The sequence below is a fragment of the Erinaceus europaeus genome, chromosome 12 (genome assembly GCF_950295315.1).
Source record: "Erinaceus europaeus chromosome 12, mEriEur2.1, whole genome shotgun sequence".
Taxonomy (NCBI): Eukaryota; Metazoa; Chordata; class Mammalia; order Eulipotyphla; family Erinaceidae; genus Erinaceus; species Erinaceus europaeus.
Genome location: NC_080173.1, coordinates 64,839,294 through 64,853,966, shown reverse-complemented (window position 1 = coordinate 64,853,966; position 14,673 = coordinate 64,839,294). Strand labels below are relative to the sequence as shown.

The window sequence follows — 14,673 nt, the reverse complement described above, 5'->3', positions numbered from 1 at the left end:
TTGAATAGGGCAGAAAGAAATGGAGAGTGGAGGGGAAGATATATAAGGGGGGAGAAAGACACCTGCAGACCTGCGCCTGTGAAGCAACGCCCTTGCAGGTGAGGAGCAGGGGGCTCGAACCGGGATCCTTACGCAGGTCCTTGCGCGCGGTAGCGCTTATCCCACTGCGCTACCTCCCGACTCCCTAAATCTTTTTATTATTGGACAGAGACATAGAGAAACTGAGAAGGGATGGGAATACAGGGAAGGGATAAGAGACAGAGACTGCAGCCAGGCTTTACTTCTCATGAAACTTTCCCTCTGCAGGTGGGGACCAGGGGCTTGAACCCTGGTCCTTGCACACGGTAATGTCTGTGCTCAACCTTATGTGCCACCACCTGGCCCCATGAAAAATTTTAATTTAAGCCTTACTTCCTCTACCTGTCAGGAACAGGCAAGGACTTAAAAAAAAAAAAAAAATTTTTAATTGAGGTAAACAAAATTAAACATCACCAACAACTACGTATCATAAGCAATTTTTATTTAAAAAATTTCAGTCATATTAATCTCCCCAAGTCCTATCTTTATCTATGGCTCACGTAGTTTAAAAAAGTGTTCCAGTTACCTTCATTAAGAATTTCTTGATAGTTTGTTGGCTGTTAACTTTAGGTCAAGTATAATAATAGATTGCAGCAACCCAGAAAAAAATTTCAAATCATGGGATTGGGTGGTAGCGCAGCAGGTTAAGCTCACGTGGCGCAAAGCGCAAGGACCAGCAATAGGATCCCAGTTCGAGCCCCCGGCTCCCCACCTGCAGGGGAGTCGCTTCACAGGCGGTGAAGCAGGTCTGCAGGTGTCTGTCTTTCTCTGCCCCTCTCTGTCTTCCCCATCTCTCTCCATTTCTTTCTGTCCTATCCAACAACAACATCAATAACAACGATAATAACCACAACAATGGTAGAACAACTAGAGTAACAACAAAAGAAAAGGGTGGGGGAATGGCCTCTAGGAGCAGTGGATTCATGGTGCAGGCACTGAGCCCAGGCAATAACCCTGGAGGCAAAAAAAAAAAATTCAAATCATGAACTTTATATGTGCCCTTTTGCCTCATTCTCCCAATTCTTGTGATTTTAAACACCTCATAGTAGAAAATGTAGGAAGCTTCAGCCCTGCAGGTAACACAGCAGTAGAATGCTAAGCTTGCAAGCATGATGAGACCATGAGTGTGGGCACCCGTGACTTCTCTCATGAATTAATAAATCCTAAAACAAAGCTTCCTGGGAGATGACACAGTGGATCAGGTGTTGGACATTCAAGCTTGGTATCCCAAGTTCCTTTCCCAGAAACGCAAATACCGGAGTGATGCTCTGATTCTCTCTCCTCATATTAACAACAAAAAAATCTGGAAAGGAAGTCAACAGAAAAAAAGCTGAACATAGCTAATAATGGTGTGTGCTTTCCCGAGCCCCAAGGCGGCAGCTCTCAAGTGGGAAGAAATGCAAGCGGGTGGGGATTGGAGGCCCAGGTGGTGGCGCATCACAGTGCATAAGGACCCGGGTTCAGTCCCCTGGTCCCCACCGGCAGCGGGACAGCTTCACAAGTGGCAGGGCTGCAGGTATCTCTCTGTCCTTTTCCCTCTCTGTCTCTATCCAATAATAATAAAAATAATAAAAAATAAATAAGTAAGAGTGGTCCGGGAGGTGGCGCAGTGGTAAATCATTGGATTCTCAAGCATGAGGTCCTCGGCACAACATGTACCAGAGTGGTGTCTGGCTCTTTCTCTCTTCTCCTATATTTCTCATTAATATATAAATTCTAAAAAAAATAAAAAAGGAATGCAAGGTGAGGTGTGGTGGGGTTCAAGTCCACAGTGTGGTCCCGCCTTTCTATTTCGGAAATGCGAAAGGACACCAATATAAACTTCACAATCTGGAATTTGGAAGGTGGGGCGGGAGTCTTAAAAATATTACAGACTGAGTTTACTATTGGCCACGAATCTTAGGTGCCACGACCTCTCAAAACGCCAGCCACTGACCAACCGTAGCCAAGTGACCGAGAGCGGTGGTAGAAAAACGCCGATTTCTTGCTCTCCGAACCTAAAAGCGGGTGTCCAAAACCACAGTTGTGACTAGCTGGCCCCAGCCTTTGGCGCGCAAACTTCTGAGGCGGGTGAAGCACCGCCCTTCTCCTCTGGGGCCCCGGGAGACGCCGGGAGCCCAGCGCCTCGCAGCCTGCGCAGCCCGCGCGGTCCGAGGCCCGCAGGCCCGCAACCCTGCGGCAGACAGCCACCAAGTCTCGTGAACTTCCTCGCACCGCGCGATCTAAACGCCGGCCTCTGGGCTGCAGGCCCCCGCCCCCCCCCGCCTCCCCACCCGGGTTTCTTACGCGCATGCGCGCCACTTCTTTCCTCACTGCCGCGCCCCCCAGCTGCCCTGGTTACGGTTGGTGCTTGCGATTTCACTGCAGCGGTCTCCTCGCTGGCAGCCTGCGGCGCCGGGCTCCAAGTGCGGTTCAATACGCGCGCGCCGGCGTCACGTGGGCCGAGGCTTCCTCGCGGAGGCTGGCTGGCTGGCCGCTGAGTCCTGAGGAAGGAGTGCGGCCTCCGCACGCCCGCCCACTGCGCCCTGGGGCGCGCGCGCGGAATAAAAATGGCGAAGTGGGAGTAGCTGCCACCGAACCCGAAGCGATGAGGCGCGCAGGTGGAGCGGTCGTCGGAGACCCCTGACTTGGGCTCCTGGCTGTTCTCTGTGGCCGTTCGACCTGGCGACCTCGGGCCGCCGCCGACTGGGTCTGCTCGCGGACTCCGCGGGGCGCCGCGGGCCCCACCGAGAGCCGGAGGCAATGGATGAACTGAGCGTGGAGGTGAGGGGAGTTGCGGGGGCCCGGGGGCGGTGTGTCCCCGCCGGCCGCCGAGCGCTCGCTATCTGGGGCGTCTTGCCTGCGTCCTCCCGGGGCCAGGGCACCCCGCCTCCGCCGCGGGCGACGGCTGTGGGTGCGGGAGCTGCAGTCAGGTGCTGCGCGTCCCGGCGTTTTCGGGATGTCTCGGCGCCGGGACTCGGCCCCCCGGGCTTCTTGCAAACTCCCGCCAGTGCCTCCAGGACGGAACTGCAGATTCATCCACGGGACGCGCCTCTGCGACTTGCCACCAGCTCTGGCGAGTCCCCGTGCGGATCCACATCTCCGAATGGAGAATCATTTCCTCCAGGCGGTACATTTTGCAGACTCCCCCCTTCCCCTTGCTAAATTGAATTATCAATAGGTTGTACTTTTACTCTTCTATTTGACTTTTTTTTTTTTTAAGCAACTTATTCTTTTCATATCTGACTCTTCGAATGGTTGGTTGGGACATTTTTAAGGTGTTTTTTTTTTGTATGTGTGTGTCATTGTATAGTAATTGTCCTTTTGAATGTTTTCAAATGCAATCTCCTTGCTTCTTAATGAGGGACAGGGATTACTCGACAAATCCCCTTGAAACTATGCATAGTTCATCCAGTGATTTATTTTTATTTTTTTTTAAATATCACCCTCCAGCATCTGCAGCTCACATGTCCTTTCTGGCTCTGCGGAGTCATGGTTAAGACTCCTAAGTAGTATTTTCCTTGATTCTGGTGGTAGATGCGCTTCACCGAGTGCGCCACCGCCTAGCCTCTTATTTTTTTTCCCATGATTCTGTATGTGAATGTCACTTAATTTTCCTGGGTCAGAGTAAAAATAAATGTGAGTACTGCAAACAATAAAATAAATTTGACAGACTGTGATTTTATCTTTTTTTTTTTCTTGTTGATTACTTCCTAAATTGATACATCTGAGACTTGCAAAGGCTAGTATTTTTTTTTAATATGAAAATGTGTTTTTCTTCGCAAGACCTTCATAGAGCTATTAAGAAATTAATAGGGTAGACTCTCAGGTGCAGATAAGTGGTTAGTTTTGGTGACGGGAGATATTTTTATTTCTGTACACTGAAATTTGTTTCTTTATCGGAGTACACTGCCTTTGGGATGTGGATCTTGTAAAGTTGTTATATTTTAAAAGACTGATCTACTTTATGAGAGAATAGAACACTGCTAGGTCATATGCTTGGTCATATTTAGTGCCGGGGGAGTTTGGGGCCTCACCTATACAAGGTATGCACTCTACTCACTGAGCTACTTTCCTAGCAGCAAGATGCCTGTCTTTTTTGTTGTTAAAGATTTCTTTTAAATTTCATGAGAGAGGTAGAGAGAAAAAGATGCATGCAGTACCAGAGGGTGAACGCAGAACCTCGCTCTACCATGACTTCACCTCTCAGGCTAAGTTGTGTATCCCTTTTTAATTGTCAAAGCAATATACTTTCCCTCTCCCCTTGGAGAAACTGCAGAAAATTTCATTTTTTGCTTTTCTTGTTCAAGATTTAGGTTATTGATTATATGAAGGTTTCACATGAGATAGGGAGAGGAAGCCAGAGCACCCCAGTACATGCAGTGTTGTGGATTGAACCTGGAACCTCAGGCTTGCAAGCCCATTTCTCCAGTCACAAATTGCAGAAAATTCCAAAAGTTCATACTGTAAATTCAGTCATATAATTTGTCCCATTTCTGGTGATATCATATATCATAAGTACTTTTGTGTCAGCACATTCAAGAACGATTTATAGTGACTTAAAATTTATAATATTTTTTGTTTTTGTTTCATATCCTTTTGATAGAACTATTAGGGTGGGGAGCTGGTGAAATGGTAGAGCTCTCTTAATAAGTAAGTAAATCTTTATGAGAACTTTTGTGAAGCTTAGGCAAAAGGAGGCACTTTTTCCAGATGTTCTGAGATGCCCTGGACCTTGATTAGCCAAGAAGGCCTAGTATAGAGCACATTTAAAACTGAGATGTGATAGCTTGAAATAATAGTGAGTTACTGTAAACATGCTTTTTGCTTGATTCACTAGTCTAATCTGAAGGGTTTTACATCTTTATTTTCAGAGCATTGCTGAGGTTTTCCGATGTTTCATTTGCATGGAGAAATTGCGGGATGCTCGTCTGTGTCCTCATTGCTCCAAGCTTTGTTGTTTCAGCTGTATCAGGGTAAGTTGTCTCATTTTCTGTATGCATTTGGTACATCTAGAGTATATTGTAAGAGTTAACCATTTCTTTCATCTTTTTCTCACATCCATATTGGTACCCTTTTTAAAGTTTTTTTTTTTTTTTTTTTTTTTTTTTTTTACCAGAACACTGCTCAGCTCTGGCTTATGGTGATGTGGGGGATTGAACCTGGGACTTTGGAGTCTCAGGCATGAGAGTCTCTTTGCATAACCATTATGCTGTTTACTCTCTGCCCTTCCCCCCCTTTAAAAAAGATTTTATTTATTTGTATATTTATTTATTTATTGTGAGAAAGGAGCGTGAGAAAAAAACGGATAACGAATCTGGCACATGTGCTGCCGGGGATTGAACTTGGAACCCTTGGGCTTGAGAATCCAATGCTTTATCCTCTGTGCTACCTTCCAGACCACTTTTAAACAGTGTCTTAAGTATTCTTCGATAGGGAGGTTATCAATGTACATTTCTTTTTTAAAAAAATCTTTTTATTTTATTATCTTTATTGGATAGAGACAGCCAGAAATAAAGAAGGTAGGGGGAGATAGAGAGGGAGAAAGAGAGACACCTGGGGCCTGCCTCACCACTCCAAGCTTTCCTCCTGCAGGTGGGGGCCAGGGGGTTGAACCTGGGTGTGTGTTGTAACATGTGCGCTCAACCAAGTGCACCACCACCCAGCTCCTATTTCTTTCTACTATAGAGTGAATAAACATCAAATGACAGGCAGGTGGTGGAGCACCTGGTTAAAAGCACATAGTACAAAGTGCAAGGATCGGGGTTCTAACCCCTGATCCCCACCTGCAGGGGGAAAGCTTCACAAGTGGTGAAGCAGGTCTGCAGGTGTCTATCTCTCTCTCCCTTGCTGTCTCCCACTCCTCTCTCAATTTCTCTGTCTCCTATTCAATAAAAAAAAAGAAAAAGAAAGAATGGCTACCAGGAGCAGTAGATTCATAGTTCAGCTATGGAGCCCCAGCAATAACCCTGGAAACAAACAAACAAAAAAAAGATAACTCATAAAATATATCTTAACCACAGTTTACTGTGAAATACTAAGGGGCAAAATACCGTCCTTGGTAAAGACGCTTGAATGTAATTCAGAGAATGAACTTTGTGTTTATATTGAGGAATGAAATGTCATCAAGGGGCATTAACAAACGGCTGTAGGGGCTGGGTGGTGGTGCACCTGGTACACCATTGCCTGGCCCCCAAGAAATGTTTATTACAGAGAGGGAGAGAGAATCAGAGCATCACAATGTCGCATGTGATGGGGATCAAACCTGAGACCTCATCCTTCAGAGTGCAGTCCTCTGCCCACTATGCCACCCCTCTGACTGATCTCTTACTCTCTTCTCTCCCTCTTTCTCTCTGTCTCAATAACCACTTAGGTTATTGCTGGTTCTCTGTGCCTGCTCTTGGCAGCTAAAATTTAAAAGATAGTGAGAGGCAGAGAGGGGTAAATGGGGGGTTTGGAGGATGTTGGTGAGAGTGGGTGGAGTGGGTGACACACCAACATTGGCAAAGCTCCACCCCCTGAGTCCCCATGCAGGTGTTTCCATGTGATGGCCTGGGATTTGACCACTTCTCCTTGACTTTTCTGTTTCTTTCTGACTGAAATGTTGGTCTGGAGTGGTGAAATTCTGACAGTGTCAAGAAGAAATAAATGTTTTTTAAAAGTCAGGACTGGAGGTGGGCAGTATCATTATTATCTTTGTGTGGAGATTATGCAGTTCTTTCCAGATAGTCTGAAAATCATTTTCTTTCCTATGAGAAATACTATTTTGGGATGAAAAGTGTCCCTTTGAAAGCTTATCCCTGACAATGATAATGAGAAGAGAAAGTAGATCGCCAACTATTTCTATAAGCATCTCTATAATTAATACACACACTAGAGAGTTAAACTCATTAAATTTGGTTTATAATTATTCAATATGTATAAATTGAAGTAGTGGTATTTCTGCAATCACAGTATAATTTTTTCCCCCTCCTTAGCGCTGGCTGACAGAGCAGAGAGCTCAATGTCCTCATTGTCGGTAAGTGTTTTGCTGTGACTCTTCATGAATCTGGAATACTGTAAGGTGCTGGGGTCACAGTGTATCCTAGGACTCATCAGTTTTTTTTCTACAGTCTACCACATTTCTCTTTGTAGATTTATTTGAAAAGGAAATAAGCAATCTATGAAGATAAAGATATGCCAATTCACATTCTTTAGAAAAATCCCTTTTATAATTAAAATAAAATTAAAAAAAAATTTTTTCATGAGAGAGAGAGAAAGACTAGAGAGTAAGACCAGAGCACTGCTCAGCTCTGGTTTATGGTGGTGCTGGGGATGGAACATGGCACCTCCAGAGACTCAGGCATGAAAGTCTTTTACATAACCATTATGCTGCTTCCCCAGCCCTAAAATAATTTTTTAAAGTTTTTAATTAATTAACTTATAAAATGGAAACACTGACAAGACCATAGGATAAGAGAGGTACAGTTCCCACCACCAGAGCTTCGTATTTCATCCCCTACCCTGATAGCATTCCTATTCTTTAACCCTGTGGGAGTATGGACCCAGGGTCATTATGGAGTACAGAAGGTTAAGTTTTTGTTTATAAAATGGGAACACTGACAAGACCATAGGATAAGAGGGGTGCAATTCCACACAATTCCCGCCAATGGAACTCCATATCCCATCCCCTCCCCTGATAGCTTTCCTGTTCTTTAACCCTCTGGGAGCATGGACCCAGGGACATTATGGGGTACAGAAGGTGGAAGGTCTGGCTTCTGTACGAAAATAAATTTCTAACTAAAATGATTCCAAGTAGTATTGGGTAATAGAAATGAAAAGATCTGATTTTGGTTCTTCATATCCAATCTGTTCTTGAAATCATACATTGAGAACAAATGATTAGGTTCTTGGTACATATATAAATAACGATTAGGTTTTGGACTAGGGAGTTGGTGTAGTCTGTTGTGTGCTGGACTAGGGAGCATGAGGTTCCAAGTTTGATCTCTGGTATCCCATGAGTGATACTCTGGTTCTCTTTATTACATTAATAAGTAAAATATTAAAAAAAATAAATGGTTAGATGTTTGATACCTATTTTTCTAAACATTTGTATACTTTACCATTTTCTCTTAAAATATTTTATTTGCTTTTTTCATATAAAATATGATGGACACTTGAGCTTAATTATTTTACTTTTTAAAAAAATTAATTTAAAATATTTATTCCCTTTTGTTGTCCTTTTTTATTGTTATAGTTATTATTGTTGTTGTTATTGATGTTGTTGTTGGATAGGACAGAGAAATGGAGAGAGGAGGGGAAGACTGGGAGAGAAAGATAGACACCTTGTGGTCCGGCAGGTGGAGCAGTCGCTAAGGCACTAGACTTTCTACCGTGAGGTCCTGAGTTCAGTCCCCGGTACATGTACCAGAGTGATGTCTGGTTCTTTCTCCTATCTCTTTCATGAATAACTAAATAAAATCTTTAAAAAAAAAAGAAAAAGAAAAAAAAGATAGACACCTGCAGACCTGCTGTGCTACCGCCCAACTCTCTATTTTACTTATTTATTTATTTTTTTTTCCTCCAGGGTTATTGCTGGGCTTGGTGCCTGCACCATGAATCCTCCGCTTCTGGAGGCCTTTTTCCCCCCTTTTTGTTGCCCTAGTTGTTGCAGCCTCGTTGCGGTTATTATTGCCATTGTTGACGGATAGGACAGAGAGAAATGGAGAGAGGAGGGGAAGACAGAGAGAGAGGGGAGAGAAAGATAGACACCTGCAGACCTGCTTCACCGCCTGTGAAGCGACTCCCCTGCAGGTGGGGAGCCGGGGGCTCCAACCGGGATCCTTACGCCGGTCCCTGCGCTTTGCGCCACGTGCGCTTAACCCACTGCGCCACCACCCGACTCCCTATTTTACTTATTTTTAATGACAAAGATACACACAGCTACCAGAGCACTGCTCAGCTCTGGTTTATGGTGGTACTAGGGATTGAACCTGGCACTTTGGAGCCTCAGGCATGTAAGTCTTTTGCATAACCATTAAGTTGTCTCCCCAGCCTGATACTTAATCTTTATGGTATGTAAACATGTTATTTAAAAATTATTTGAGTAATCATCTAATACATGATTATACCTTTATTTGTTTGTGCCCGTATCGATTGATATATAAGTTGTTCTCATCTGGTTTCAGGTAATGAAGGAAAAGTTTTTACCATTTTACATTATTAATCCATATGACAGTGTCTTTTCTTGGCATTGTTACCACCACTGGATATTATCAGTACTTTTTTTTTTAAATTTCTTCCTTTATATTTATTTATTCCCTTTTGTTGCCCTTATTGTTTTATTGTTGTAGTTATTATTGTTGTTACTGATGTCGTCATTGTTGGATAGGACAGAGAGAAATGGAGAGAGGAGGGGAAGACAGGGGGGAGAGAAAGACAGATCCCCCTTATCAGTACTTTAAAAAAATTTTTTTATATGTATATTTTCCCTTTTGTTGCTCTTGTTTTTTTAATTGTTGTTGTAGTTATTGTTGTTGTTATTGATGTCGTTGTTGGATAGGACAGAGAGAAATGGAGTGGGGGGGAACAGAGGGGATAGTCCCCTGCAGACCTGCTTTACCGCCGGTGAAGCAACTCCCTTGCAGGTGGGAAACTGGGGCTCGAACTGGGATCCTCACACCAGTCATTGCGTCTTGCGCCACATGCACTTAACCTGCTGCTCTTCTGCCTGACTCCTATCAGTATTTTTTAATGATTTGTAAAAATTGAAAGCAGTTGAAGAACAAGATCAGAAAGGAAAACTCTAAGCAGAACTTGGACTGGAGTTAGTGTATTGCACCAAAGTAAAAGATTCTGGGGCAGAGGGGAGGGTTCAAGTTCTGAAACTTGATGACAGAGGAGGACCTAGTGGGGGTTGTATTATGTGGAAATGTTATGCATGTATTTTACAGTTGACTGTAAACTATTTTTTTTTTTTTTCACTTTATTTTTTATTTATTTATTTTTTACATGCATAACATTCCCCAGATTCCCATTTAGCAATACAACCCCCACTATTTCATTCATCATTTTTCATGGACCTGTATTATCCCCACCCACCCACCCACCCCAGAGTCTTTTACTTTGGTGTAATACTCCAATTCCATTTCAGGTTCGACTTGTGTTTTCTTTTCTAATCTTGTTTTTCAACTTCGGCCTGAGAGTGAGATCATCCCATATTCATCCTTCTGTTTCTGACTTATTTCACTCAACATGATTTTTTCAAGGTCCATCCAAGATCGGCTGAAAACGGTGAAGTCACCATTTTTTACAGCTGAGTAGTATTCCATTGTGTATATATACCACAACTTGCTCTGAATGACTCTGAAAATGTCCAATAGTTCTAGGTTATCTATCTCTTCATTTAGCTCCCTTATGTCTTTACTGATTTTCTTCCTGGATGATCTGTCAAGTTGAGATAGTGGGGTGTTGAAGTCCCCTACTATGATTGTGTTACTGTTAATATATTGCTGTAGCTCTTTCAGTAGAAGTTTGATGTATTTAGATGGCTTCTCATTGGGTGCATAGATATTAATAATTGTTAAGTCCTCTTGATTGACTGATCCTCTGAGCATTAAGTAGTGTCCATTCCTATCTTTTTTAATCTTATGTATTTTAAAGTCTATCATGTCAGATATGAGAATAGCTGTTCCTGCCCTTTTTTGTGGGCCATTGGCTTGAATGATAGTTTTCCATCCTTTCACTTTAAGTCTGTGTTTGTCTTGTTGTGTTAGGTGAGTTTCCTGTAGACAACATATTGTTGGGTTGTGTTTTCTGATCCATCTTCCTACTCTGTGTCTTTTAATAGGTGAATTCAGGCCATTCACATTTATTGATATCAAAGATTGAAGATATTTTAACGCCATTCTTGTAGAGTTTTAGAGTGTTTTGATATATGTTCTATTTGTGGTGGTCTGGTTGTTTATAGGAAACCTTTCAGAACTTCTTTCAAGGCAGGCTTGGTGATGGTTGCTTCCTTCAACTGTTGCTTGTCTGAGAAGGTTTTGATGCTTCCATCTAGTCTGAATGACAGTCTAGCAGGATATAGTATTCTTGGCTGAAAGCCTTTCTCATTGAGCACTCGATAGATATCTTGCCATTCTCTTCTGGCCTGTAGTGTTTGTATGGAGAAGTCTGCTGCTAATCTTATGGGTTTTCCTTTGTAGGTGACTCTTTGTTTTTCTCTTGCAGCCTTGAGGATCCTTTCTTTATCCTTATTCCTTTCCAATCTAAGTATGACATGTCTTGGTGTCTTTAGGTCTGGGTTAATTCTGTTTGGGACCCTCTGGGCTTCTTGAATCTTTATGTCTTTGGTGTTGTCTAGACTAGAGAAATTTTCAGCTATTATGGCCTGGAGAATGCTTTCTTCCTCCCCTTCTCTTTCTTCCTCTGGTAAGCCAATAATGCGTATATTGTTTCTTTTGAAGTCATCCCATAGGACTCTGTTGTTGTTTTCAGCATCTCTTAATCTCTTTTTGAGATCTCTTACTTCTTTTTTAGTTGTCTCTAATTCATCCTCAATCTTGCTAATTCTGTCTTCAGCCTCATTGATTCTATTCTCTCTGCCCTCTACTGCTTTCTGGAGTTCATCTATTTTGTTGCCCTGCTCTGATACTGTTTTAGCTTGTTCAGCTAGTTGCCTTCTTAGCTCAGCAATTTCAGCTTTCAGCTCTCTAATAACCATGAGATAATTAGAATTTTCTTCCATATTCTCATTTGTTGTTCCTGCATTTCTGATTACAATTTTTTCAAATTCTTTACTCACTCCTGTTATTATTTCCTTAGCTAATGTTTGGATGTTGAACTCGTTGTTTTGTGCTTTGCCCTCTGGAGGACTTTTAGCTGGACTCTTGTCCTGGTTCGAGTCTCCATTATTTTTTCTTGTTGTTTTAACCATTTTATATAAGTTAAGAGGTTTTTCAATCCCTGAGTTGGAGTTCAGTGGTGTAAAAGCCTTTTTTTTTCCCCCTGTAGGCTATGGTAGCCTGAGGGCTTTTAAACTATCAATAGGCTTCTTGGCTTAATCAATGACTCCTGACCAAGAGATAAAGCAGGGTGTGGCAGAGGTAATCCAGTGGTTATGCAAAGAGACTTTCACAGCCCTTCAGCTATGCCACCGAGGTATAGGTCTTCTCCTGAGTTTCCCGGTTAGATCTCTGTGCCCTGGTGTCCCTCCCTGTTGCTGCTCCAGATTCTGAGGGTAGTAGCAATGGGGACTCAGAGTTGTACTTGGTGAGTCTCTGGGGAGTCCTTTCCTCCCTTCAGCTGTCCCCTTGTTGGTGGAGCAGACTGGAGGTGGTGTCTCCACTGACAAACTGTCGAACTGTTAGCAGTCACTTAATCTCTCCTTAGGCCCCTCTCTCCTCTCTGTCACCAGCCACGCGTGTTTGTACTCATGGGTGATTTACTGGGTTTCTGTGGTCATTCTAGTCCTGTCTTGTTTCGGTCCGGGTGGTCTCCTTTGGTATTCCTAGTTGATCCGGGAGAGGAGAGGAGAGGAGAGTAGAGAAAGCGATCTGCTGCTCGTAGCTCCCGACTGTAAACTATTAATCTCCCAATAAAGAAATTTAAAAAAGTGAAAGCAAGCATCTTTTAAAATTTTTTAACTATTTATATTTCATTTTTAGTTAAACTGCCTTAACATTTTTTGTCATCACTGGGACTTCATCACTTCTGGAATGGCTTTTCAGACAGATGTAAAGAGTGATGGAGATCATATCACCAAAGCTTCCTTCAGTGAGGCTGAGCTCTAATCTGGGTCACATACGTGGCACAGAGAGCAGTGCACTATCCGAGTGAGCTATCCTCACATTCTTCCCCCCCATTTTCCACATTTTAGTCACTATTAAATTTTTTTACTTTATTATTATTATTATTGTTATATAACCAGAGCACTGCTCAGCTTTGACTTATGGTGGTGCCAAGGATTGAACCTGGGATTTAAGAGCCTCAGGCAGGAGAGTCTATATTTGCACCATACTTGCTTAACCCGCTGTACTACAGCCCAACTTCGAGAGTCTTTGCATAAGCGTTATGTTATCCACCTCAGCCCTCACATAGAACTTTCTATAATGATGGAAAAATTCTGTGGCTTTGTTGTTTAATATGCTAGTTACTACCTATATGTGACAATTGGTTAATTGAATCATGTCTATTGTGATTGTATAATGGAAATTAAAACATTTTAATTGTATTTTCTTTTTTAAAGTTTTTTTTTTTTTTTTTTTTAAGATTTTGCTTATTTATTAATGAGAAAGATAGGAGGAGAGAGAGAAAGAACCAGACATCACTCTGGTACATGTGCTGCCGGGGATTGAACTCAGGACCTCATGCTTGAGAGTCCAATGCTTTATTCACTGCACCAACTCCCAGACCACTGTATTTTCTTTTTTAAAAATATTCATTTTATGAGGGTGGGGTGGTAGCACAGCAGGTTAAGCTCAGGTGGAGTGAAGCGTAAGGACCGGAGGCAGGATCCTGGTTGGAGCCCTGGCTCCCCACATGCAGAGGAGTCACTTCATAAGTGGTGAAGCAGGTCTGCAGGTGTCTCTCTTTCTCTCCGCCTCCTCTCTCCATTTCTCATTGTTCTATCCAATAACGACAACATCAACAACAACAATTAATAACTACAACAACAATAAAACAAGGGCAACAAAAGGGAAAATAATAAAGTATTCATTTTATTGGATACAGGCAGAAACTGGTAGAAAAGGGAGATAGAGAGGGAAACAGGCTAGGGAGACAATACAGTGGTTATGCAAAGACCCTTTCATACCTGAGGTACCAAAGGTCCCAGGTTCAATCCCCAGCACCACCATAAACCAGAGCTGAGTGGTGTGCTGGTAAAGTAAACAAACAAACAGAAGAAGATAAAAGAAAAGAAGCCAGGTGGTGCACCTGGTTAAGCACTCACATTACAGTGCACAGGTTCAAGCACCTGGTCCCCACCTGCAGGGGGAGGACTTCACTAGTGGTGAAGCAGGGCTGCAGATGTCTCTCTATCTCCCCCTCCCCTCTCAAGTTCTCTGTCTCTATTAAATAATAAATGAATACTAAAAGAAGGAGAAAGATACAGCATTGCTTCACCAGTGTGAAGCATAAACATCCCTGCTACCTACCCCCCCTTCCCCCCACAGGTGGGGAGAAACTTAAACCGATGACCTTACGCATGATAAGATGTGCACTCAGTTAAGTGTGTCACCACCTAGCCGTCATGAAATTGGGACACCTGTAATACTTCATGAAGCTTTCCCCATGCCAGTGGGGACTGGGTACTAGATCCTGGGTCCTCAGAGTGGTTAGGTGTGTGGTCTACTAGGTGAGCCACCACCCGACCCCTGTGTACTTTGATTTTATTTTAAACCTATCAGGGCTTCTTGCTTGTGTAATTCTACATTCTTCCTGTAGTTTTATTTTATTATTATTTTTTATACAACACAGCTTAGTTCTGCTTATAGTGGCCAGGGGCTTTGAGGCTCTAGCTTGAATGCCCTTTTTGTACAGCCACTATGCTATCTCCCAGTTAGACTTATTTCCTTATTTAAATTAAAACACACAAGGAGAGGAAAACAGAGACAGGAAGAGAGAAGAAAGACA

The 14,673-nt window shown here is 42.9% G+C and overlaps 1 protein-coding gene and 1 long non-coding RNA gene across 6 annotated transcripts in view; one reads left to right on the top strand and one right to left on the bottom strand.

Moving 5' to 3' along the window:
• The window catches only part of LOC132541987 (uncharacterized), a 35,423-nt gene that overhangs the window by 2,067 nt on the left and 18,683 nt on the right, over positions 1 to 14,673 (bottom strand). The window lies entirely within an intron of this gene.
• TRIM37 (tripartite motif containing 37) overlaps positions 2,378 to 14,673 on the top strand; it is a 117,047-nt gene continuing 104,751 nt past the window's right edge. For 2 of the 5 annotated variants that reach the window (XM_060203845.1, XM_060203841.1), the window contains exons 1-3: positions 2,490 to 2,841; positions 4,932 to 5,033; positions 7,035 to 7,075. In XM_060203845.1, the coding sequence (XP_060059828.1) occupies positions 2,821 to 2,841; positions 4,932 to 5,033; positions 7,035 to 7,075 (164 nt within the window). In that variant the 5' untranslated portion in view covers positions 2,490 to 2,820. Of the gene's footprint in view, positions 2,842 to 3,219; positions 3,239 to 4,931; positions 5,034 to 7,034; positions 7,076 to 14,673 lie in introns of those variants that run through there. The other 3 variants (XM_060203842.1, XM_060203844.1, XM_060203843.1) reach the window with 3 other exon arrangements.